This window comes from Enoplosus armatus, chromosome 9, assembly GCF_043641665.1.
Source record: "Enoplosus armatus isolate fEnoArm2 chromosome 9, fEnoArm2.hap1, whole genome shotgun sequence".
NCBI classification, from domain to species: domain Eukaryota; kingdom Metazoa; phylum Chordata; class Actinopteri; order Centrarchiformes; family Enoplosidae; genus Enoplosus; species Enoplosus armatus.
In genome coordinates this window covers 3,729,319-3,757,165 of record NC_092188.1, presented here as the reverse complement: position 1 = coordinate 3,757,165, position 27,847 = coordinate 3,729,319, and the positions used below count along the sequence as shown (strand labels likewise).

The 27,847-nt window shown below is 42.7% G+C and overlaps 1 protein-coding gene across 1 annotated transcript; it reads right to left on the bottom strand.

Moving 5' to 3' along the window:
* vwde (von Willebrand factor D and EGF domains) lies at positions 1–27,847 on the bottom strand. Its single transcript, XM_070911764.1, is given in 32 exon segments — positions 1–137; positions 364–459; positions 1,162–1,257; positions 1,337–1,432; positions 2,087–2,182; positions 2,438–2,533; positions 2,975–3,070; positions 3,161–3,256; positions 3,467–3,562; positions 4,114–4,554; positions 5,079–5,291; positions 5,607–5,744; positions 8,267–8,486; positions 9,386–9,642; positions 10,693–10,807; positions 12,371–12,475; positions 12,985–13,149; positions 13,853–13,989; positions 15,158–16,041; positions 16,326–16,522; positions 16,906–17,179; positions 17,347–17,420; positions 17,638–17,852; positions 18,281–18,428; positions 19,086–19,175; positions 20,251–20,480; positions 21,839–21,913; positions 22,930–23,161; positions 24,671–24,861; positions 27,479–27,569; positions 27,571–27,634; positions 27,636–27,847. Coding segments are annotated over 32 exon segments (5,673 nt in total).

Here is a 27,847-nt window from a genome sequence, read left to right as displayed (position 1 = left end):
TTAGTACTTTTCCCACTGAGCTACACAGAGACATGTTACCTTTATTGCGCAGGTGAGGCCCTTGTAGCCTTTCCGACAGTGGCAGTAGTCAGGAAGGACACACCTCCCTCCGTTCAAGCACCGCTGTTTACACACCGCTGAGGAGGGAATCCATATTACAAGATTTTTTTAAACATGCACGATTACATAATTCAACAATAAATCAAAACAATATACCCTGACGAAATATATTTGTCTGTTTATCCTGACAACAAACTGCAAAATGGTAAAAATATAGTTTCGGTAAAACAGGAGGCAAGTTAACTACTGTACTCTACTGAGAGTCTCTATATTACTGCATTGTTGTATCACGAATAAACTCACGTGTTTGACACTGGAGACCCTCCCAGCCGGTGGGACAGTGGCAGGTGTTTGGTCCCAAACACTCGCCGCCATTTTTACACTTTTGCAGACAGACAGCTACAGTGAGAACAGAGAGAGAGAGACATGAACACAGTCTACAGCAGCGGGGACCTAAACTTTGTGTTGAAGAAAGTACAAACAGCTGTGTAGGAGAAAGTCCTGTCTTTTTTAATATAAAGTCACACTGAAACAGCATTTGCAGCGTGAGCAGAGCACTCATTTTTCCCTGAAGGAGGCTTCCAGGCAGCGATTCCTCCCACGCTGTACATGACCCACTCAAATTCTTTACTTTATAGATAGTTTAGGTGGGGTTAGGGTCTTATTGTTACAGGTGCAATGATTTGTCGATTAGAAAATGAATCAGAATTGATCGATTAAAACAAGCCAGTTGAATAGATCTCCTTGTGCACTCTGACACTTTAGAGACAAATCGATTAATCGAGAAAATGACCGGCAGATTAATTAATAATGAAAATAGTCGTTACTTATACTGACAGCCAATGAGGGGCGATTTCTAAGCAGCCTGGAAGGAAGGAAGGTCTGCCTGGGAGGATTTCTTACAGCTACCATACTCAATGTTAAACTTTTTAATTTGGACATTTGTGGAGAATGGGATGTTTTTCTTGGTTGTAGCCCACCTTCCTAACCTTCCTAACCTGGGAAAAAATGCTAAGTTAAATACATGCAGATACCACTGCATGATCTTTATATTACCTGTGATGTATTTTGTGTGTATAAATAAAACATGGAGTCACTCACGTATGTTACACCTCTTCCCTCTCCATCCTGACGCACAGGAACATGTGTTGGGTCCCACACACTTGCCTTTGTTCATGCACATTGGATCACATACACCTGGAGCACATTTGTTGACACATCAGATTACCGTATTTTTGGCAGTGTCATTACTTCAAATAAGACTGATTTTACTCACTCTTTTGACACCTTTTTCCCGTGTAGCCTTCAGGGCAGGAACACACGTTGTTCCTCATACACTGACCTCCATTCTTACAAGGAGGACTGCATACAGCTGAAAGAAAACACACAACATTAAACTGTGAGGATATCAGGAGCCACTGGCTGCAAGGAATATAAATCAGACTTGTAAACACTGATCTGTTTTCTTAAAGAAATATTGACATAACCTCCAACCTCTTGTGCATATTTATGTCGCCCTTCTGAAAGTCAGAAAAGTAAATCTGAAATGTGTCCAAACAAAAAAGTGAAAAGCTCTCTTCTCTCATCTCCTACACGGTAAAGCTGGTGTATTATATTATAATAGGTTTTGCAGTCTGGTGACCCACATTTAACAAATGTTAAGGGGAACTTTGGGAAAAAGTTCTTACATGGATAGTTAATTCACAGAGAAGGATTGACTGAAAGAGGTAAAACTCCAATACAGGATTTACTGTTTGTATGCAGCTGCGGTCAGAAAGGGACCTCCGTCACATCAGGGGTGGACTGATAATATCAGGGTTTTAAATAAAAAGCCAGGATCAGCAGACCAATATATCGCGTTAACCCTGATTGTTACTGTATTGAAGAGCCTCATCATGTAAGCCTCCACATCAAAGATCCTTCTTTGCATCTCCTAGTAGCTGAAATGGAAACAGGATTCACATTTTTCTGTACAGTCCCTCTCTGAGGTACAACAGTGTGTCACTGTGATAAGTATTCATCTCACCGATTTGACACTGCGATCCATAGAAGCCGCTGGGACAGGCACAGATGTTGGGCTTAATGCATGTTCCTCCGTTCAGACAGACGGGGTTACAGAGAGCTGTGGAAGACACGTTTACATTCCACAGATTTAATATTTGTATTTCAATCTTTCTTCTGAATCTGCAGCACATGGCAGAGAAAAGCCCGTCTCAGGTGATGTAAGATGTACTGTATTGCCATGGCAACGGCTCTCATTTGAGGGCTCAAATGCGAGTCGAATGCCTTAAGATCCAATTTTGTGCCACAGAGCGATGTGGTCTATAAAGTGTTAGATGTGTGTTACATGTGAGGAAAGCGTGGTGTTTTGTCGTACCTGAGTTACATGTTGGTCCGTACCAGCCAGGTTTGCATTTGCAGACATCAGGAGAAACACATTCACCTCCATTCTCACAGTGCCTGTTACACACCACTGAAACAGACAAATGATTGTTATGCACACTTCTAAATTTGATCGTAGAGACGTGAGAGTAATGTCGATATTCTAGGATGGTGTAATAGGGCAATAGTGGGTAAAATAAATAAATAAATAAAATATGGAGCCAAGAAAAAACTCAGAGATTAAAGTCATAAGTACATTTATAAGAGAAAACACAAAAATTTACAAGAAAAACAACTTTTTGAATATTACCCCCCCTTCTCAGCTCAGTAATAATTGTTTTTTACCTACAATGGCCCAAATATCCCGTCGTAATATTCTCATCTATTTCCCAAAATGTCGAACTATTCCTTTAAAGGCAACACTGCAACCTCTAAATGTGTCACTGTCCTTCTACTTACAGACAGACAGACAGACAGACAGACAGACACTTTAATACAAAAACACATCACAAAATGTTTAGTAACATCTCACTGATTTCACATCTGGGTCCCACGTAGCCGTAGGGGCAGGTACACAGGTTTCTGGCCAGACAGGTGCCTCCATGTTGACAAGGCGGCTCGCAGCTCGCTACACACAGACAGGGTTGTAACTCATCGGTATTCTGTGAGCAGCGTGTGTGTCAGCAGTTAGACAGGTGTGAATATGAGCTCAGGTTACCTTCCTCACAGGTGGGCCCACTGTAGCCCGCAGGACACTCACACACATTAGGCTTCACACACTTCCCCTGGCTCTTGCAGTCAGGTCGACACACGGCTGAGAGGGAAGAAAAGTGGCAGCTTTGACGAACAACATCAGACGCTGAGATAAATGAGCCTCAGAGGTGGTTTAACAGTAATGTGCCCTGACAGCGTGCAGAGTACTCCAAGCTTTACTGTCTTGAAACTGCGTGAGCTGCAGAAGTTCATTCAAGAGTGATGCGATTTAATAAACTTCCAGCACAAGTCAAGATGCTCTCCCTCTCACCAATATGACAGCTGTATCCGGTGTAGCCCTCCTTGCAGGTGCAGGTGTTGGGCAGAGTGCACTCCATGTTCCTCCCGCACTGATACCTGCACACAGCTGAAATCAAATCACACGTTTACTTGAGGAAAATCATGAAAAATTATGAGAGGACAAGCCACTGCAGTGAGACTGAAACAATTACCTCTTGAAGTCATTTATCCTGCAATAAAAATACCAAACATTTGGTGGCTAGAATACCTGGCATTTTTAACTGTTGCTCAAACAAAAATAAGCAGTTGGAGGGAATAACTTGATGAATGGGTCATTATTCTTTTCTTTGCAAGTGCAAGTGACAGAATCACAGACACAAAGACGTTTTTATCTTTGTCTCGCACTAATGGGCATCTTACCAGCCATTTTACACAATGAAGACATAGCATAACAGTCTAATTTGGACAATTTGGGCCGAACAGTATGTATCCTCTGCCCTTCAGAAACCTTCAGGCCTGAGTGTTCGTACAGTAGTAGTTAATCACCTGTAGTCTGCCTGGCACCGCCTCTTTGCTCTGTATTGAATGTCTTCAAGTCAGCATCTCTAGTCCCCATATCATTCCAAAATATTTCCTGCCCTCAGGAATCTGACTTCAGACCACCTTGACTCTAAGTACCTTTACATGCGACTCCGTCTCCGGTGTAACCGTACGGGCAGCGCCCACACATGAAGGACCCGGTGACGGTGGGCTCACAGGGAACACCGGGGAAGCAGGGAGAGTCAGCACAGGTCACATGGTGAGATGGTGACCCCCATTTGACCCCAGTGGTGAGGTCGGGGTTCAGATCCACCCCGCTGGGCTGACCTCTGTGGACAGGGGGGGGCAACACCCTGGTTTGATTCTGTGGCGTCGTTGTGGTCTTTCTGTCACTGGAAGAAGTTCTCCTGATGCTGGAGATGGTGGCTTCTGGTCTCGTCCTCCTGTCAGGGGGTCGTCTGGGTGATGTGGGAGACGATGAGGAGGAGGAAGAGGAGGAGGTGGGTGTCATTTCCTTGCTGGAATTTGATTTGATGATATGAATATGACCGTCCACTCCGCTGGCGACTGTCCCCTGACCTGTAAAATACTGGAAGTTAGAGGATATGACGTAAAAAACTAACACAAACATAGCAACAACAGCAATAAATGAAAGCTTTAATTTAGTTTCTCTTACTTTCACATGAAAGTAATAAAACTTAGTGACATATATCTTTTGGATTATTGATCCCACTGTCACATTTTTAATGCTAATTAGATTTAAATGTCTTTAATCTAATCACGCGTTCTTTTAAACCTTGTTAACTTGTTTAATACTTGTTAATTACTTATTATTACTGATATTTTGCATTCAATGTGTTGCTTTCTTTCTTCTTTTTTATGAAAAACACTTTGAGCTGCATTCATTGCATGAACTGCGCTATATAAAGAAAGTGATTATCTAATGATTCCAACTGTGACAATATAAATCAAATAAAACACACATATGATAAACAAACAGGATTCTCCGTGAGGGTACATCAAAACTACAAAGCACACAACACGGTCACCATTGTCCTTTCGCTTGCATCAGCTTTGAATTGAAAGAATTGCTTCACTCTCACCTGTTATTGTGCATGTCCGTCCGTTTCCATGGAGACCGGGAGGACAGGGTCCACAGACGAAGCCTGTCGAGACGTGGGCGCTCTCAAAACACTGAACCCCCGGGTGACACGGCCGCCTGGAGCACGGCGACGGGCCCGAGGGTTTGGGCCTCAGTGGAACCTGCGGCACTCTCGCTGGTGTGGTCACTGCTTTGACCGGAGAGTCTTGGTTACCTTGGAAACAAACAAGGATGAAAACGACTTTCAACCACACCACAAACATTTTCTTATTTATGTAAGAAAGCATGAATCCCAGAGAGAGAAAATGAGAGGATTTGTCTTGAAAATGATCCAACGAATCAGCATGAGATGCACTCAGTAGAGCATCAAAATAGTTCCCAACAAATGCACTATTTCCTCCTGTTTAAGTAACATTTGGAGAGTCCTGTGTGACGGACCTGCACATTGTTGGTTTTGGTCTTTTGATGGAATTTGTTGGTAATAACAAAATTAGCTTGATCCTAAAAAAAAATGAAACCATCCACTCACGCGTGCAGTTTTTCCCGTCACCACTGTATCCTTGTGGGCAGACTCCACAGATGAAGGAGCCCAGCGTGTTGTTACAGCCCACTCCAGAGAAACAGGGCTGAGAGACACACTCATCTATATCCTCTCTACACGTGCGGCCTGAAAGCACATGAAACACCAGGCGATATAATGTGTGTGATGCAAATCAAAACTAAAGTGCATCGTGACCATAATATAATAATAACTGATAAAATGGCTCTCAGTTTCATACTCCTTTCTTGTTAAGGCGTCTTATAAAGGAAATTATCCTTTTTCTTAAACTAATTTCTTAGTTTCTGCCATCATTATCATGCAGTGGTCGTACCTGTAGCCTCTGCTTTAAACAGGACAAGTGCCACAAGCAGTGGGTTTTAGTGATCTAAAGCATTTATTCAGAAGTAAAGTAAGTCTAGTGGTGTTGATTGTAATAAATGACACAACTACAATAAGTACATGAAAATTGAACCAGAAGATAACGTAAGATCTAGAGGATGTTTTCAATGGACAGTGTGGGCAAAAACTGTTTGCTTTCATTTACTGTACAGTGCATCCGGAAAGTATTCACAGCGCTTCACTTTTTCCACATTTTGTTATGTTGCAGCCTTATACCAAAATGGATTAAATTCATTTTTTTCCTCAAAATTTTACACACAACACCCCATAATGACAACGTGAAAAAAGTTTTTTTGAGATTTTTGCAAATTTATCAAAAATAAAAAACCTGAGAAATCACATGTACATAAGTATTCACAGCCTTTGCTCAATACTTTGTTGATGCACCTTTGGCAGCAATTACAGCCTCAAGTCTTTTTGAATATGATGCCACAAGCTTGGCACACCTATCTTTGGGCAGTTTCACCCATTCCTCTTTGCAGCACCTCTCAAGCTCCATCAGGTTGGATGGGAAGCGTCGGTGCACAGCCATTTTCAGATCTCTCCAGAGATGTTCAATCGGATTCAAGTCTGGGCTCTGGCTGGGCCACTCAAGGACATTCACAGAGTTGTCCTGAAGCCACTCCTTTGATATCTTGGCTGTGTGCTTAGGGTCGTTGTCCTGCTGAAAGATAAACCGTCGCCCCAGTCTGAGGTCAAGAGCGCTCTGGAGCAGGTTTTCATCCAGGATGTCTCTGTACTTTGCTGCATTCATCTTTCCCTCTATCCTGACTAGTCTCCCAGTTCCTGCCGCTGAAAAACATCCCCACAGCATGATGCTGCCACCACCATGCTTCACTGTAGGGATGGTATTGGCCTGGTGATGAGCGGTGCCTGGTTTCCTCCAAACGTGACGCCTGGCATTCACACCAAAGAGTTCAATCTTTGTCTCATCAGACCAGAGAATTTTGTTTCTCATGGTCTGAGAGTCCTTCAGGTGCCTTTTGGCAAACTCCAGGCGGGCTGCTATGTGCCTTTTACTAAGGAGTGGCTTCCGTCTGGCCACTCTACCATACAGGCCTGATTGGTGGATTGCTGCAGAGATGGTTGTCCTTCTGGAAGGTTCTCCTCTCTCCACAGAGGAACTCTGGAGCTCTGACAGAGTGACCATCGGGTTCTTGGTCACCTCCCTGACTAAGGCCCTTCTCCCCCGATTACTCAGTTTAGATGGCCGGCCAGCTCTAGGAAGAGTCCTGGTGGTTCCGAACTTCTTCCACTTACGGATGATGGAGGCCACTGTGCTCATTGGGACCTTCAAAGCAGCAGAAATTTTTCTGTAACCTTCCCCAGATTTGTGCCTCGAGACAATCCTGTCTCGGAGGTCTACAGACAATTCCTTTGACTTCATGCTTGGTTTGTGCTCTGACATGCACTGTCAACTGTGGGACCTTATATAGACAGGTGTGTGCCTTTCCAAATCATGTCCAATCAACTGAATTTACCACAGGTGGACTCCAATTAAGCTGCAGAAACATCTCAAGGATGATCAGTGGAAACAGGATGCACCTGAGCTCAATTTTGAGCTTCATGGCAAAGGCTGTGAATACTTATGTACATGTGATTTCTTAGTTTTTTATTTTTAATAAATTTGCAAAAATTTCAAAAAAACTTTTTTCACATTGTCATTATGGGGTGTTGTGTGTAGAATTTTGAGGAAAAAAATTAATTTAATCCATTTTGGAATAAGGGTGTAACATAACAAAATGTGGAAAAAGTGAAGTGCCGTGAATACTTTCCGGATGCACTGTATAAAACCTGTCTGTTCTAGTTGCCCTGGTGGTCTTTGCTGCATGTCATTCCCCATCTCTCTCTCGCGCCTCAGTTCCTGTCATCTCTCTATTGTCGACTGTCCAATAAACGCACGAAATGCACCAAAATTATTTAAAACAAACAAAACAAAACTGAGGTTATCCACTGTGGCACTCCTCTGTAAAGCAAGGTCTAGCAGGTACATCTTTGTGTTTCTCAACACTGCATTTGGTGACTAAAATGTAACTAAACTAATAGGAATAAAGGCCACAACTTCAAAAATAAGACCCAGGTAAATAAATATAATCCTCCATCCTAATTTGGCATTAATTCTGCAGAAGACATTTTTCAATAAAGATCAATAAGTGCCCTTCAAAGTGCAGCCCTGAAGACAAGGAACCCACTACTACACCAAGACCCTCCTTTTGCTCTGTGTAAACAGCTCCGCAGTTGATCCCTACCTGTCATTCCAGGTGGGCAGATGCAGGAGAAGGAGTTGGGGCCGTCAATACAGCGGCCCAGTCTGCAGGGGTTCGGTTTACAGTCATCGATGTCCACCTCACACCTTTCACCTTTAAATCCATCGAGACACACACACAGGTGTTCCCCGCCGCCGGCAGGGAGGTTGACGTTGGTCACGCAGGAAGCTCCATTCAGACATTCACAGGAGCGCACAGACACCTGAGGGGGAGGGACAACAGGCCGTCTCCTCCAGTCAACATTTGAACTACTACTTTTTTCTGTACACAGGGCTAAACAAAAAATATAGCAAGATAAACTAAAGTACGTTACCTTACCTCACATTTATCATTCACTATTGTGAGAATAGAGAAGATCAAATCTGCTAAAGAGTTAATATTGTTTCTCCTGTGACACTGCTTTGGGCAGACCCAAAGCAGTGTCACAATTGCACACTACATACAACTACTATACAGATCGTGCTGAATACTACATAAGAAGTAGTACAAGAATTGACCACTTTATACTACCAGGAAATTATGTACGTGCACGATGATGCATGTCAATCAAACTGCGACTTAAGAACGGCCAATTTAACTTGGCAGAGAAAGCAAGAGAAAGATCTGCAGTGGAACCTGAATGTGAATGTTTTGCAGCTGTGAGCCGCTCTTTTATTTCCTGTGTGTGTCCATCAACACATAACTAATTAAATCAAGCTGATTTAGAATGTATTCTGACATCTTTGGGTATTCTTACCTTTGTCACTGTCAATCACACTCAACAAACACAAAACCTTCTTCGAATTACTCTGTAATATGGAGAGAGAACTACATATCATCAGCGCCCTCTAGTGGAAGGAAGCATCAGAGAAATATAAATCTCTAAGTTTGCCTCTTGAGCCCAAGAATTCACTTACACAGCACCCACATATTTCATTTATCCACAGAAACAGAAGATTAAATATCAACAGAGATATTTAAACAGAGAATAATATCTAAATGATTTACAACTTTTGTTAAAATCATTCATCCTTAACATCTAGACTTCAGTATTCAGGTTGTACTTAGTAGATAAGAAACTGTGATGTAAGGAGTGTTTGAGAACAACAAGCCCTGCTTTACCTGTATGGAGGCTCTGGTCTCAGCGCTACAGTCGTCCATCACAGTGAAGTGGAAAGTGTGTGTGTCAGAAGTTTCAGCTGTGGTCTTCCACATCAGCAGGCCGGCCGGAGACAGAGATGCACCCTCAGGACCTGATTCCAGGGTGAAGTGCAGCGCTGAGCCCTCAGGGTCCCGAGCTTGTAGCTGGTAGATGAAATTCTCCCCCTGGAAGGACCGGAGATGAAACGGAAACGTCTGGAGCACCGGAGGCTCGTTCTCTGACGGGAAACACGAAGGAGGGAAAAAGTAAGAGACAAAATAAATAAGTCATTATGTGCTGACTGGATGGAAAGGTGGGAATCAGAGTCTTAAGTCTTTCTTCACCCAGATGGAAATGAGAAAAAATGTTTATTTATGTTGGTTTTTGAAAATTGTGGTTTAAATAGTTTGAAGGATTTCCTCTCAAAAATCATGAAACGTAAATCAGACTCTCGTCAGAACAAAATGACCACAGCAGAGCAAATCTAAGCCCCAATTTAAATACAAGCTGAAAAAAGGTACATTTTTACATACGACTTCTGCCTTCTGCCAAGAATACCTTTTGACAGAGCTCAAACATTACATTGACCGGGCGGTTATTATCTTCAGATTTTAGCTTACCATTGACATGTCTGTATTGGCTGTATTGTATGCTGTTAGTGGTGTGTTTTTGACATTAATCTTTCAACTGTGAAACGTCCTGCACAGTACAAGTTTATCAAGTTTTTTAACTAAAAAATCCAGCATTGATCAGGCTCTGCCTTTTAATATATGAATGAATAATTCATTAAATGAATGCATGAACAAATGAGGTTCAAGAGTAGATGGAATCAGACTAATCAATAATCCACACCGTGTCCTGCTATCATCATCGTTCGCTTCAGTGATTTAACTTCAGTAAAGTCAACGCTACATATTTCGTCATTTCTTCTAAACGGAGCAGAGCACCATTTGACCTACTTTAAGTTGTAAGTTGGAGTTTAAGCAAAGTTGGTCTGAAAGTGTAACAATGAGGTAAGCTGTCCTCATATCAGCGCCGGGGGACTGAAGCAACTTCAATGGCTCCAATCTGCACTGAGCTGCTGACAAATTGTCAAAACAGCCCTGAGCAACTACCACAAAACTCATTGATGGCTGTCCAGCCTCAGCTCTACTGAGGAAGGGACACATTAAACACTTTTTCAACATTACACAGTGTTCAGTGTGTTCTTCTCCTGTGCTGTTTATGATAACATGAACGAGCTGCGAGACAGACCAGATGAGAAACAAGGACATATCGGTGTACATACTCTCTGCTATGGACCACGTGTGTTTGGACGACTCCGGGCGACATGTGAGGCAAGGGCTGCTGGGATTGGACTCCCCCTCACTGTAGCATAGGCCGTCAATGTTGCAGGTTTTCTCCTGGGAAGCAAAGACAATAAATAACAAAAACAAGTTTATTTCTCTTTGAAACAAACTGCCTTTCAGAATTTAAAACATGCTGTTAGGGGGCCACAACCTGCCTCAGTCAGCCTCATAGGTTGATGTTAAGTATACACAGAACATGGCAGCAGGAGAACAAGCCCAGTTTTGTTGAAACACTCCAACAAAATGAAGCCATACATTTGGTTTGAGGAAAACAAGCCTAATTGTTTCCTGTGTTTATGGATACCTCCCACATTCAGCAACACTAAATTACGAGCAGGTCAGCTGTTGTACTGTTACAGTTTACAGTTGCATGATGAATGTTCACTTTCCTGCAGAAAACAAGGCTGGAATTACAAATGATGATATATATATATATATATATATATATATATATATATACAGCACTTTATTATACAAAGTAATATAAATCTAAATCATCTAATCATAAATATCTAGCTGATTTACTGACACAGATTTTCTTTACTAATCATATTCTTTTCATGCCCGTCTGCATTTTAGTTGCACGTCCTGCAACAAAATACCATCTTTCTGGTGGATGTTATTTCCCCAAATGGCTGAAAACTGTCAGCCAACATTTCTCACAAAACTCAGTCAAACTGTTATTTCTCCAGGGCATGTATGCTCCTTTTCAGCAACTTCACATAAAGCGTGAGCTCTGAACATGAGTGTGGGGACAGTAGGAGTGCACAATAGCCAGGGGAAATAAATGAAAGAAATATTTAAAAATGCAGTTATAGGCGCAGACTGCAGAAGCAAATGCACCCTCCATGTTATCGACATGTGTGACAAAATGTGTGACAGTTATGTTGGTTTTAACTCTTTCACTTTGACATAGAGCTGAAGCGATTAGTCTGTTAATCGACTGAGAGAAGTCATTCATTAAGCAAAATATCTCTCAAAATATATATTTTAAATTATATATTTTCTGCTTTTTCTTGATATTTTGGGGTTTTGAAGACATCACCTTGGACCATAGGAAATTGTTATGAAGTGTTGAACTATTTTCTGTAATTTCTGACTTTGAAAATATAATGGACAGATTAATCAGTATTAAAAATGACCGTTAGTTGCAGCCCTACTTCGATATGTTTTAGTGCATTCAAATGGAGATTTAAATGCCTTTAAGGGTGAGATCAGTGGCTGATTCCTACCAACATCACAACGTATAAAGCCTTTTATTTTCAGCATATTAAACAGCTGTAATGATCAACAACAGGAGATGTGTTTCATCTGCAGTCCAAGTCATATATGGCTCACACAGATCTGTCCCCAGGTGCCACCTAGACTAGAACTGGCACTGGTTCTGAGCTTTGCTAAAAGATGTTAATTCTACATCTCCATGTTTTAAACATCGTTTTACCAAGCACAGATAGAAGTAGAGCTCTGAAACCTGCTGATGTGCTCAGTTTTGGGGTGAAGATGGGACAGTTAAAAGGTGAAGGAAAGCAGGCTGAGAGGGAAGTTTATCTTTGGAGATATTTCTACTTTTTTGATCCATGTATGAAATTAATATCACTATCAAGAAAGATGTCTCACCCTCAGGGCACAGAGGACTTCAGTGTCGAGGCTGCAGATCTGGCAGGCTCCATCATACAGAGTCAGGATCTTGGCGTTACTGTAGCTGTAGCCATCATTGGATACCTGCCATCAGCAGAAGCTTGATTACTGTGGATCACTGGGAAAAGGCATTAAACAAATAAACTGAACTGTAGTCGCTCACATTGGCTCATTTTCAACTACTCTACTCTAATGTCTTCTGTAATTTCATGCTGGGAGATCCTCAGTGATACATGTCCTCATGTTTACCGAAACTAACTGCTGTGAAAAGGTATTCCCACACTTCCACATGAGTCCATTTTCCTTTTAAACCATATCGCTGCTCTGTGGAGCCTTTCTATATGTAAATATAAAATAATATAAATATCTTGCAAAATAAGAAGAGAAGTTAATCGCTAGTTTCAGAAGGACTCAAGACTGGGGACGGAGAAAAGAAAGTGGGTGTGGGAGACAGAATAGAGGAATAAAAACTGAAAAAGAGAAACCTGAGAGAAGGAAGCCAACATCAACAAGGAAGGATGGAGTCGATAGATGGATTTTTTTTTTACAGCAGTTTCACCAGTGTGCATTGCAGAAATGGAAACATGACTAACTTTGATCTGCCAGCGGGCCAGTGGTCTGTTCGTGACAGTTTCCAGGTCCAGGTCTGCAGGAGCCCGGCTGTCCTCCAGGGGGAGCTGGCACTCAAGCGCCGTCACATCCAGAAAGGCGGCCAGGATAAACTGGGGCTCGTCCAGAACCCACTCCCCATCCACAAACTTGACAAGAGACACAGAGGGAGAGGAGGAGGAAGCCATGAGTGGTAGGGGGCGCAAAGGAGAGAGAGACGGAGAAAAAAGTGGCAGTATGACAGAGAAATATCTACCTGTTTCAATCATTAGCTGACATTGTTTAGCTTTATTCTGACCATACACAGTTTGTGCTTGACACAAGGGGTTAACGGGAGTCCCACTGTAGATACATAACCTTTGATTTATAGTTCAGCGTCAGATTTCACCCACAGGTATCACTGCCACTACAGTAAACATATGTATTCTACATCATCGTGCTTTAATTATACCCCAAAAGCAACTGTGTAAAAAACACAAGCTGACCAATCACAATTCTTGTAGTCTCTGTAGCCCGTCGTGTAGTTACCTTTAGAGGCATACAGCATATAAAATAAAAAAGTTGCATAAATAATCTTAATATGATGTTGGTGTTACACAGTGGTGTGATAACTAACGCAGCCCCCAGAGTCGCACGAGAACATGGGACGTTCTTATTTCTTTGTAACTAAACTTCCTTCTTAACCAGGTGAGCAATGAGAACATTTTGAGCTACATCAGCTCTCACACAGAGAATATTATAAGTATAATATAGTAATATAGTAGTAATATAAGTCTGACTCTCATGTACAGTAAAGTCATCGTGTAAACAAGAGGGTAAAGAAACAGAATAAGAAGCAGAAAAACAAAGTACCTTTTCTTTAACAAACTCACACTTCAGCTCATAGGAGTCCTTGAAGCCTTGACCGTAGACCTGGACGGTGGAGCAGTCTCCCTGTCGGACGTCACACAGACCCTCCTTCTCCAGCTCAGTGATCTCTGGGATCTGGTCTTCACAACATCAACAACAAAGAGAGCAGACGAGCACGGACGGTTAGACCCGAGAATTTATTACACATCACAAACCACATGTCTCGCGATCTTAAGTCTGTCATCATAGAGGTCCAGTGGAAAGACAGATGTGTGCAAGTAACTGCTAAATGTATTACGATGAAGCTGGAAACATAGAGATGCCTTAAAACGTTCTTGTGGTTTAGGTGTAGGTCAATTTAATACCATTATAAGTAGTTTTTACTTTAATGTACTGTGAGCTGTAGCTGTAGTCTGCTCCATGAACCTGAAGAAACAAGATGGATGTCATGCATCCATTTAATGGGGGATATTGGTAACAAAAACAGGCCAGGACATTTTATTGAATTATCAAGAACATGAACTGTGTTTTGTTTTGCCACTGTACACCACCTGCACAGCACCAAACCACAGACAGGACTTAGCAGCTAAAGAGCCAGATATTTCCCTCAGGAGTTAGTGGAGATCAAAACAGAGCTAAATAATAACATTTAAATTCATTTGGACAGAAACATGACTCAAAATGAATGCTAATGTTGCTCCATTTCTGCTGTAAATTGGTAATTCTTTGCTAAAACGTTCACTGTGCACAGTACATGAGATAATTTTGTATCAATGTTGTGCTACCAGCTGGCTTTGCTGTCCCCACATTGATAAATATTACTTTAATGGCCAGAATTGTTGAAGTATCCAAATGCATTCAGCACCACCACCAGCTGTCACAGTCACTGAAGTGAAGACTTTGGCTGTGTTATGCCATTCAAAGACTTTGGCCTGACAGATGCTGAAGATTTTAAGGCAGATACCGATATTGAGATTTACAAATTAACAAATTAACATTAACAAAGCTATTGGCGATATATCGGCTAATATTCACATAACATGAACATTTCTGATCAGGATTCCTTCAAAATGTTTTCTTTTCTTATGAATTTGGGACATTTTACATTTGAAAAATAAACGTGTCAGTGCTGGTGGACAAACTATGCAATGGAAACTCAATTCTAAATTACCTCAAACATATATTTGCCATTTCTACTTTACAGCCACCATATACACCAGTACTGACATATATCCTCAGTAAGTGAATATTGTCTGATACATTGGCTTTATTAAGTGTGTCTGCGTCAGTGTATGTTTAATATGTTACCAGACAGCACACTGCAGTCATATGACCCAAATCCCGGGAAGCAGACACAACCCCACTCCGAGCACTGGCCGTTCCAGTTGCACAGATTGGGACACTTGAGGACAGCCAGAATGTCCTGGTACTCTTCCTCTCTCCTCCTCTCCTCCATGAGCCTCCTCTCACACTCGTTTTCCAGCAGCGGTAATGTTGCATTCAGCCATGACAGCTCATCCTTCAGCTGTAGGTCGGTAACACACATAGCCACCACATGGCTAATTAGTGATTCTTCTAACAGGCGCCTGCAACCTAAAGCTATGCTCGAGTTTACCACAGCCTGCTGGCACCGAGTCCTGGCCTGCTGCTCGGTCAGGCCAGAAGGTGTGGGCCACGTTAGGGAAGAGTCTGGTTGAACTGCGGCTTCATGGTCCTCTGGAAAAAAGTAGGTGAAGCCCTCCAGATCAGACTGGCTGAGGCTTTGGTGCGGGGAGTTAGAAACGTAACGGTGAGTCTGCCGCCTGCCTCTGCGTCGCTGGTCAGCTGAGGTTGCAGCCCCATCCATGGAGGCTCTCAAGGGGAAGCTTCTTTCACGCGGCCGAGGGTCACTACCTCGATCCCGGGTGTTTCGGCCGGAGTGGCCTGGAGGCAGCGGCTGCCCTTCATTTCCTTCAGCTTTGAGTAGCTCCACTGAGCTGATGTACTCAGCTGTGACGTCCAGAGAGGGGATGACACTGGGGAGATGCACGTTGCCGTGATGAGAGCAGGTGGAGTCGGAGGAGGTGACTGTATGAGATCGGGGTCTGGGAGATGTGAGGCGGGGCTCTGCCTGACAGGTGCAGTACTTGCGGGGGCTCAGTGTACTCAGATGGGAAGGCACGGTGTCAAATAGGCTGCGGCCTGGGGGGAGCCTAAGAGTAGAAAGGAGAGGATGACAATGAAGAGGCAACAGGGTTTGACAGGATGGCCTTTGCATGGCCGCATTAACCCTGTGCTACTTGACGGCTGTTAAAGTTCATTTAGAGAAACAATTGACCAATCAGAGTTTAGCAGGCACGATTACATGTCCTCTGCCTACATGGCAACAAAAAAATGGCGACAAGCGTGGATGAGATTGGCTCAGCTGTACAAGTTGAAGTCAGCTCACAGAAACAGCAACTCTTGAATCAGGTACATCACTCTAAAAAGCACTGACCTCCATTCAGAGATGAAAGCATGCAGATCCTCCAGCGTGGCGCCCCCTGCTGAGTGGAAGTCATTGTCTGACTGTCCGTCGTAGGTCCCACACAGGCCCTCAGTGTGGCTCCGGTCTGAACTGGGGGCTCTCAGTGTCAGACTCATTCCCCAGTTGGACACGTCTGCACGAACAAATGCTCCCGACGAGAAGGTCATCTGCAATGTCACGAAGACAGAGAGCAGGTTAACTTTAACAACAAGCAACAACAAACTTGTCTCTAGATTTCTTCTCCTTTTTCAATAAACAGGCTTGTTTGGCAAAGCATAAATCAAGAACCCCTTCTGCTGTCTTTCCCAAACATTTAAGTGACGTCTCAGTTTTGTGCCTTAGTAAGGGAAGAGTTTTAATAAATTAGACTTCTTATATTGTAAGAGTTCAGTTGTATTTCCATATTTCTTCCACTCACACCTCCTCTGACCTCAGTACTAATGTTTCCAAACTGTTTAAAATCTCTCTGTAAGTTGTTGGGGGGTTTAAGTAGGTATTAAAGCGTACCACAGACAGATATTTGAAATGTGTCCGACTCGTCCTCGCTCACCGTGACTTTGCGCCCCTGGTAGGACTCAGTGATGCGAATGCCGCTCTTGTTCAAGTCTCTGTTCTTCACAGACAGGTGAGGTTTGATTTCACCCATTTCACCGCTGCACATGTCAAAAGCAATAACATCGCCGCCGTCTCTCACCACGAAGCCGCACACACATGAGGCGGCGTGCACCAGGCTGCCACACTCCCACTGTCGAACATGCACCTCAAACGGCCAGAAACTGCTCTTATAGAGAACAAAGGTGCCTATTTGGTAGTTCTCATAGTGCCTGCGAATAAACAAGGAAACATATTCATAGATTTTGTTTTGCCTTCCAGATCATTACACATTTGCTATTATACCACTGTGCACAAATCTGTTCAACTGCAATTAAATTAAAGTTTATGATACATATCAAGTATGTTTCCTGGATAACTGAATAACAGACTGAAGTACCTGCCATCAAATGTGATCATGTGAGGATCAGTGAAGGAGTAGCAGTAGGCTGAAGGGACGTCCGTCACTGTTATCTGAAAAGATCAATTTAATTCCTTCTTAAAATAAAACACTCAGAACAACAGGGTCAAATCATAAAAGCAGTTTGAAACAAGCAAAATAAGAAAAAGTACTACAATGTGCAAAGAGCAAGAACCATTTAATACATAAAAATCCAAACATCATGAATTAATAAACCTTCAACAAATTGTCACGAAATATCCGTTTTTCAACTCTCTCTTGTCTCTTTACCTCAACAGGTTCTGGTGAGTATCCATTCCACAGAAAATTCTGTGTGACGATGGATTTAATGGCGATCTGAGTCGTCCTGTCGCCATCTTTGACAAAGTCAGTGACGGGGCTGAAGTGGATCAGAGCTCGGCTACAGACCCCGTCCCTGCAGGGGGTCCGGGACAGATCCACCACACAGGAGGACAGAGACAGATCTGCACCCAATAAACCCTCAACTATAACACAGAAAAATAGTTGAAAAAAATAGAAAGATTAACACCACCAGTGAAAATCTGACATCCAGCCCTTCTTTTATTTACCTTTGGATCAAAGTTTTAAATGTGGAGAATTTTCTATGAATAAACTGACAACTGAATGTTGGTTAGTAAATCCAGTGGAACGTGCAATCAACCACACTTATCCCTTACATGTATATGTATAAAGAAGAGGAGAACTTCAGTGATCACATGCAATAGCACAGCACAGCATGTCTAATATGTCTAAAACAAGGAGGAAAGCTTTAACTGTTTGCATGAGTTAAAGTGTAAGGGAACGGAATAAAGAGTGTCTGCTCTAATGTAACCCGCTAGCTTTAGCATGCCTGGCTACTTATTAAAATATTAATCTAGCATTACTGTTACATAACGTTGTTGTAAGTCCTCACCTTTACTGCTTGTGCTGAGCTGCAGAGACAGAGTGCACTGTTCTGCAGAGGAGGTGGACTCTTCCAGACATGGGACAGGAACTGTGCTCTCAACAACCAGCTCATACAGCCTCCCATCCTCAGATACACTGCTCACCTCTGGCCTTAGCTGCACAAACCAGTTATAAAACTGGTTAGTCCTTTTATAGATCGAACCTTTATCAACAACGCAGCCTACTAATTTCAAAAAAATGAAAATCACTGTGAGTGAGAGTGAGTGAGATATTGCAGATGAACAGCAGGGCAAATAGTGAGTAGAGCAGTTAAAATGTAAGTGTGTTGTAGTTTCCATGTGTGTGTCTTTAAATTTCTGTCTATTTCTGTCTATTCTGTAAAAGTTGGCAATAACTTTTTTGTTCTTTCAAGTTTGGAAAATCTGTTTGTTTATGTTAGAAATATGTTTAACTTTGGACAGGGCCATGCTAGCTTTTCCCCCCTGCTTCCAGTCTTTATGCTAAACTATGCTAATTGCCTACTGGCTCTAGCTCCATATGCTCAGACATGAGATTGTTATCAATCTTCTCCTCTAACTCTCGACAAGAAAGAGAATGAGAATTCCAAAAATACTGAAGTATTTCTTTAAATATTTACCCAAGTACAGTCACTTTTTCTTCTTTGTAAGTATACATACACACAGGAATGCAATAAAAACATACAGACACACAGACATGCGTGCAAAGGCATACAACAGCACAAATAAATCATCTCTTTTCTCCAAAAACTACATACTATATAATAAATAAAACTCCAGATTACTGTGATATACCCTAATCCCAGCGAAGAACTCCTGACTTTCCACTGAAGCTCCACGGACGTCGGGGGAGTCGAAGAAGAAACTGGAGCTGGAGCAGTAAATCTGAGAGAGGGAGAGAGAGAAAGATTAGAGCGCGTACCATTTAGGCTGAGTCCTTACCGCAGCGGCCCGGGTTCGATTCCGGCCTGGGCCCTTTGCTGCATGTCACCCCCTCGCTCGGACCATTACTTCCTGTCACTCTCCAAGCTATCTCTATCAAATAAACCTGATTCTGATTCTGATTAAAGGCAAAAAATGCCCCAAAAAATCTGAGGTGACAGAGAAAGCAGAAGCAACTACACAGCAAATAAAAGGAGAAAAAAACGTGGATTTATAAAGGGTTTTATATTAAAGCCAGGTCACACAAACCACCAGCGCACAGTAAAACAAAACAACATGTTGACAGGTTTCAAAAATAGCTTCCAAGAGCAAAATCTTTGACTTTTACAGAAGAATGGGAAATCGATTGTCGTAGGAATCCTCTACTGACAGCCAGGAACAAAAACCTCTGACGAGAGGTTAAGTTAGCCCCAACTGTTAGCCTTCATTAGGCTAGGCTATTATTATTATTATTATTATTATTATCATTATTAGCACTGGTCTAATAATAGCCTTAGGCTAAAGAAAGTAAACAGCAAGGGCTAATACCCTGAACCTAATTTCCTTAGCCTCAAATGAGGTTAAGTTAGACCTGACTTTTATTAGTCTAGGATTGTTCTTAGCCATGTGCTAAAAAAATCCTAGACTAAAGATAATGGAGCTAAAGGTTATTATTATCCCAGTGGTAATGGCCCTAAAAAAAATAATGTAATAAAAAAAAGCCTGAAATGAGGATAAGTTAGCCTCGACTTTTAGCATTTGTGAGCCTATAGGGTTGTTATTAGCCAGTGCTAAAAATAATCCTAGGCTAAAGGTAGCAGTGCCGTTTTAGCCAGTGCTAAAAGAAAAAACCCTAGCGGTTAGCTACCCCCAGGATAGCTAGCTATAGCTAGGGCTAACTTCTACTAATTTCTGCTGATATATCTCGTCTTTGGGAACCCCCTTTTAGTCCATTTTTTGACTAGAAATAGAACTTAGTTTGAAACTGAACTAGATTCAACAAAGACCACGTTAAACCACTGCAGCCCCTGCATCAGACCTTGTCCCCCAGACGGAGGTTGAAGCCATCCAGCTCGAGAAAGGCGGAGGTCTGGATGGTGGTCTCCTGTTTGAGCTCCTCCTTCCTGCCCTCTGGTGAGAGGCGGGACCAGGCCACCACGTATCCCAGGGAGCTGTTGGAGCTGCTCCCGAAGCTGCACTTCAGGTAGACGGAGTTTCCTGTCACCTCTGAGACAATCACTGGTTCAGATGGAGTGGGAGGCTGCTTTGCTGACAGGAGAGAAGCAGAAAGATATTCTTTTCTGCATGCTGGCAGTGAAAAATCCACAACAGAGGTGGAAAAGGAAGCCAATACAACTGTTTGAGCGTTTATTAAGAAATCAAGGTCGTATTTAATCTGCAATTTGACTCAACTATGTCTTCAACTTCCTCATTCAAGGGTTTGTTCACCTCTGAAAGTCCACACACAGCCTCCCCTTTCGACCTCATTGATGGTTTTAGTGCACAGTACAGTAAATGGCCGAAAGTATGTGGACAGTCTGTCTCCATACACCTTGTATTTTCGATCTGGGGCTGTTCTTCATGGTTTAGACTAGGACCCTTACTTCTAATTCAGGGAAATCTCAAGGTTACAGCATACAATGAATATTGTGCTCTCAACTTTATGGCAACAGTTTGTGAGAGGCCCGTTCCTGTTTCAACAGGTGCACAAAGCCAGGAATCCATAAAGAAATGGTTTTCTCAGTTTGGTGTGGCAGGACTTGACTGGCGTGCACAGAACCCTGACCTCAACCCCATTCAGGTTCAGATATCTTGAGAGAAGGCTGTTATAGCAACATATAACATACAGTATTGGTTTAACGTTTAGTTGTCTACATACTTTGTTCTGGTGTGCATGTATTTTTGGCCATACGATCTATATTCAGAGCCCTAACCCAGGCGATATACTGTAAGCTCTATGCTTTATCCAGGGACATGTGGGCAGGACCATTTCTTTATGGATTCACTATATGTTGGATCACTAACCTTTTTTTTTTTTACTGCTACTATTAAATTAAGAACCATAAACACATAATTTACTAACATTTGGCTGGAGACTGGCGCTAATTTCCATTCCAGGTGGACTTCATGACAACGCATGAAGACGCCCCACTCTGGTAAAGTAATTCGACTAAATAAACTTGGTCATAACTGACAAATGCAGCAAAAGGTTATGCATGTTTATGAGCAGGTCCAGCCAGAAAATATTCAGCCTGCTCTCTGAATTCAAAGGTAGAAAAGTGAGCTGGGGAATCAAAGCAACCTAGATTCTATTATTTAAAACAAGTTAATGAACATGTTCAGTGATATTTCATCCATCTCTAATTAAACCTCCCTCCTTCTTTCCACCTCTGCCAGCTTCCTAAAACCTGCCTTGGCGTAATTCAGGACCTGGCTGAGGGCCGTCGCCATGGAGACGAGGCCCAGCGGACGCCGGGACACATGCTCAGCTCATTAAGAGGAGCGGTGAGGGGGCCGACGGTGCATTCCTGACCGCATGGCAACTCCCTGACCTTCTGATTGTTTTGGTGTTTGACCTAACATGAGAAGACAAGCGTAAGCCATAAACACAGCAGCAGGATCCTCACTTTTACATGTTCCATCGACGCTCACCTCGTCTGGGCCGCAGGGCAGCGACGTTGTGGGTAAAGTGTCCGACATCTCTGTTAGATAGATAGGAGAGCAAGAACAGCACTCAATTATAAATCAACATTAATTAACATAATACAACTACATGGCAGAGAAGAGACTCTGTGAGTTTAGTTTATCCAAGTGTTGAAAAGGGTTCGTATGATGTGTATGCGTACTCATGAGTACTCGTTACTCTGTTGCAGTCTTGTTGTAAAGATTGACATTTTGGCAGGATAATGTCGTATCCTGCATCCTCACATGAGAGTAACACTTTGTCATATTTACATTAAGCAGAAGTGAGAAGTCTCGAAGATGTTGGCAAGCAACAATCACACTCTCCATTAGTTAGAGTTAATGTAGCAAGGCCGAGGAAAATTGTCATTTCTGACTGGCTGGAAGGCGTCTGCTGGAGTCGTACAACAGGACGCCTCAAACGTTGTTCCAATCAGCAGTTTAACTACGTTTCTAAATCAGTGCTAATGGTAAATTACACTTAATGTAACTATAGCAACAATACTTCTGCTGGCAAACTGGCAAACTGGCAAAAAAATCAATTAAAAAAAAGGAAGACAATTGGAATACAGACCTTGTGTTTCTGTGGTAATTGAAACACACGTCTGTGTTTGTAAGAGCTTCAAACCTTTAATGCAAAATGTTTATAGCGGCCTTTGTGATGCATTATGCATGTGGTATAATGTCTTAATGCATTATAGATTTGGACTGAAAGTCACTTGTTAAGTTGAGGGTTGAAATTTTTCAGAAATGCAAAAGTGCTCTGAAACAAATAGTATATTCATGTCAAGCTACAAGCAGTCTCTCTGAGAGGGACCAGACACACAGCAAAACTGCTTCTTCAACTCAATTCAATTCAGTTCAGGCTCTTAAAGATTTTATTGCACAAATATACACTAACTTTAAGTAAGTGCATGTAGCTGGTCAAAGCTACAAAGTAGAAAGTGGTTAACAGCAAGTTAAAAACATTTTCAAATACAAGCACATTGGAACTAATGGAATTATTACAACTACAGATCTTTGTGTTCTGACGTACCCTGTGCGCAGTATCCCATGCATCCCTGCGTAGGCTGGAGCAGGTAAACATAGAAGTCTCCACAGTTGCGGACAGTGACCGGGATGCGGAACATGCAGCAGTCTTTGCTGCTGCTCGGGAAGAACTGCCAGGCAGCGCAGGCCGTCAGCTGCCTGACCTCCAGAGGCCCCGGCAGGGACTCACCTTCACCCAGGGACAGCCACACTGGAGCCTGAGTCCCACAGTGGTTCACCTGGATGTTTAGAAAGAGACAGAGTGGAGACAGTTTGGTGACACATTTTGACAAGTTAAAATATGGCAGATTAATGAAAGCTTTTACATTTCTATTCTTAATAATAATAATGTTTTATGCTCATTCACACAAATCCTCCTGAGTACAGGAAATGATGTGTTTTGTTTCAGAAACAACATTTTGTTAGGAATGATAATGAGAAATAGAAATAGGTAATAAGGGCAACATACTGCCATGATGACTGAACAAATAAACTCTGTGTGTGTCTAAATATACTTGGACAGTAAGGCTGATTCTGACAGCAAAATAAAATACCATTGTTTATAATAAACAACTTTAACTGAAACAAACTAGAATTAACAGAAGAAAACAGACAAAAACAATTCCCATTTTACACCAAAGATGTCTGGATATGTATTTGACAAAGCGACAGTTTGTTGCAGTTCCCCTTTGAAAAACACTTTGTCCTGACAAATCTAGCCATTTATCCGCCATCATCATACAGACATCGCCTTATTATGTAACACATGTTCACAGCGATCCTCTCTTCCTTCCTCCACCCACTCCTGTAGTTATCCATCACCCAGGGAGAGCAGCGGAGCTCTGGGAAGGCAGAGGGATGCTGACACTTCAGATGGATCCTGCAGGCTCCTCACAGCAGGCCGCCCGCAGAAAATAAGACACATTCCAGCTCTCCTTGTTCTCTCCTTCATAAATATGTACACACGGATAACAGTGTGTGTCCACGAGTGCATATGTATTCATGCTCGCACACATGCACGTCTTCCTTTTTTGACAATGACGAACAGGTCAGGTGACGACAGAGAGGCCACCTCAGAGTTTCTCCACATGAGGTCACAGACGGGGTCACGAGAGATTTCAAAGACTGATGTATTGATATTTGTAATTAAAAAAAACTACAAATATTTGAAATATATCGACACTTCAGTATAAGGATCCTGGACCTCACCGCATGCTTCCGAAAGTAGAGAATACAAAAGTGATTGACGTGATGAAATGAGAATGCGAGGGTCATGAGAGTTTTAAGACCTTCAACTAAGGTCACAGCCGACACATTGCTAAGAAGCACTGAAGTCTGACTTGATTGACATGGAATTTAGTGATTGAGGCTTCTAAAATCAGACTTTTTGCCAACATTTGAACTGTAATTTTAAATTTGACATTTTTTCTGCCAAAGAAATTCTCAAAAGTAGTAGAGGTACCTTAGTCCTTGACTACGTATATTAAAGTTAAATGCAGTGGAGCCAGGTCCTGCAGATGTAGTAACTGGCTGAAACAGAGCCTGCATGCTCAGCAAACATTCACTGGATCTGTACTAATGAACAGTTTGACATATACATCCACACAGTAGACTGGATTTGCAAAATAGTTAGCTGTGACTTAAAGTAGACAGAGATACACAGCACATGTCGTCTATTGATTGTTTCACTGTTAAATCCTCCAGTCGGTGTCTTTGCGAGATGTTTTATAAAAAGAGAGATCATTTACCTCCACACACTGGGTGGGCATGCTCGCCGGCTTGTCAAAAATCTGGAACTGGTACCAGCCCGGAGCGAGGGAGTGGTCGCAGATAAAGTCCTGCAGGGCCGACTGCTGCAGCCAGCTGGAGCTGAAGGTGGTGCTGCGGTAGGGGTCCTGGAGGATGGAGTGGCCTCCCGGCGCACACTCTGGAGGGAGCACTGCAAGTGCAGCCAGAGAGACACAATAAGCACTGGATGTACACCAAGACTGTCAGTACCAATTATCAAATATATGGAAGGTTTTCTTCAGGCCAAATAATGAATTGTGGACGTCCACTGTCCAGCTGGTCTGTATTCAAGATTTAAAATTTAATTTCAAAGCTGATACAAAAGGTGCAGTTTGCACACAGACCATGAAATGCAATAAGAGAGAGAGCTTGATTTTATCATTTAGGCTACGAATACATTTACTGAATAAGACAGAAATATGAGACAAAACTGACTCTTGAATCCTACACACATCTTCTACATGGTAGACAGCCTTTTGTAATATGTGGACAACTATAATACAGGTAGGGTAAAGTATCTTCTCACACCTGAACCCATTTGTTCAACTTTCCCATCAGGTCACAGATCGCTATGTAATCTACAAATGACGACCAGACTACTGCTTCCTTCAAACCTTCAAACACCAGAACGAAGAAATCAGTTTCAGAAAAGACGTGAGCTGGAGCCAAACCTAACAACATTATTATTAATGGATTTTCCCAGCAGGATGTGGCTGCTGATGTCCATATGAGCCATTCTAAAGATATGAGTCCACATGAGCTGTAACAGAAAGGGAGGAAGTACTTTGTATTCATCATCTTCTGGTAAAGTTTTTACTTACAAAACCTCAAGGAATCTCATACTTGTCAGTTTTAGCAGGAGGGCAGCTATCTATTTGGATCAATTGAAAGACATCCTCTTTAAAACTGTGCTGAGTGGAAGGACGTCCTGAAACTGCGACAGAGAAAGGACAGGTCAGCAGGTTAAAGGTTAAAGGTTAAAGGAGGACCCTTGAACACACAGTTTGAGTGCTTTGGGATCATTAGAACAGCCAATAAAATAAAATGTGTGTACAAATCTTTTACCAAGGAAGATGTCAAGGAAACCTCTGGACATGACACTGCGTGTGAGACTGAGACAGACAGCAGCCACAAGAATCAGTGAGACGTCTAGATGAACCTTATAACTGGATTTTGACACAGAGGTAAGGGAGGACTCACAGCTGATACATGCTTTAGTTTTCAACCACAAAGGTGACACAAAACAAGCCTGGAGTCTCCGGGTCCCCAGGCCAGAGGCCCACTTTGCCTGCTTGGTAATTCAGTTTTGCTCATCAATATATAATTTGTTCATTGGAGGATCAGAGTTTCAGTATTCAAATCTGTCTAAACTTAACAGCTTAATTAGCTCAATAGCTAATAGATTACGCCAAACGCCCATTCAATAAAGCGCTTCCAATATTTCTGGTGAATTCAACCACATCTCACGGTGTTCTTCAGCAGATGGAGTTTGGTTAGCAGCAACAACAGTAGTCTGTTAGCTTCAACAGAAAAGAAGATTTTGACTCGTCTTAGCAGGTAAAGCACAGCTATTACTGGGCCTAATTTGTCATTGCATATAATGACGGAAATTAACTGTGGCAGCTACAGTATGTCGTTAATTTAGCTGTAACCTCTCATATAGTTTGTAGCTGCTTTCATTGAACCTCCTACATGCATGGGCTCTGCAGACTACTGAATAAAGTGGACACTAGTCATCTGTGCCACCTGCTGCTTTCAGCCATTCCTCATGTGTTATGTCGGTTCATGCTGAAGAAGCAAAGCAGGAGAATATGAGGCTTTTTGAGAGTTGGTAGTGGCAGAAGGTGACACACTTGTCTGTTTCCAGACCTCTCAATCACTGACCACATTTTAGAGTTTTCAGCAATTCAAACAGTGAGGTGAAATCAAGCGAAAGAAACTGGTAATGGGAAATTAGGGAAGAATGTTCTGTTAAACTCAACATCAGGAAGCGAAGACAGGTGACTGAGGAGGTCAAAAGGCAGAGAGATGCTTGAGGTTCATAGTGTTTGACAACAGAAGTTAAAAAAAGACCATAAAAGTGAGAGCAAAGAGAAAGAATAAGATCACGCTGTAACCAGCAAGCAGCGGCCTCTGCTTCTGTGCACTGCAGCAGCGTTTTCTGGCCCTGACCTGAGAGGTCAAGTGAAAGGTGATAGCCTGAGTGAGTCTGCCACAGCAGTGACAGACGGACGAGCCGCCGAAGGAGACAACAGGAGCTGTCAAAGCCGCCAAAAGACGTCCTTCATTCTCAACACCTGGTCGCTTCAGTCCTCATCAGCTGAACAGGAACTCTGAGAGTCCACATCCTGTCTGTCTGTCAGAGTGAGCGGCCACATTGCCAACCACCCATGTGGGTGAAAAGACGGTGGATTCGGTTGTCTTCCATGTCAGCACAGTACATTACTGTGCCCGTGAGACTTGGAGGTATGTGGCCTTGGATGGCAGTTACATGATGGATGAGAAGGTGTCAGCTTCTTCTTGGCAGAGGGACAAAAACCTACCAGAGGACTCTGAGGACTTGGAGCTCTTACAGTGTTTAAATTACATTTTTCATCCCATTTCATGGTTTGTAAATTGTTATTTTTCTTACTTAAAAACGCGGAGGTCATCATCGCCATCACCAGAGAATAGTTTTACAAGATGTTTGTCCATTCGTGCACAGTGCGCACGCAGCTGCTGTCCCGGACTTTAACAGTCAACATGTTTGAATAGAGGGCTGAGCTTACCTGTCTGAGCGTGCATAGCGCTGGGAAGGAAAAACACAAGGCAGGGAAGAAGTTTCAAAACTGTTTCAAGTCTCATCGTCCTGCAGCGGACAGCGCGCGACTTTGCAACCAAACAGCGCGAGCACTGAGCGCGAGCACTGGCACCGTTTTAACGACAGTCTGCTCGGAGCAACAGCAGCGGTGGTTTCCGTTATCCGACCCAGGACGAGTGAAGCAGGAGGGAGTCCGCGCGGGAGGTGGTTCAGGTTTGTTGAAGTCACTCCTGGTTGGAGGGTCGGAGAAGCTGTCGGCTGATCCGAGACGCCGGACTGCGGCTGCTGACCACAGACTGCTGCAGGCTGCAGCATCATCGTGTGTTAGGAGGGGCAT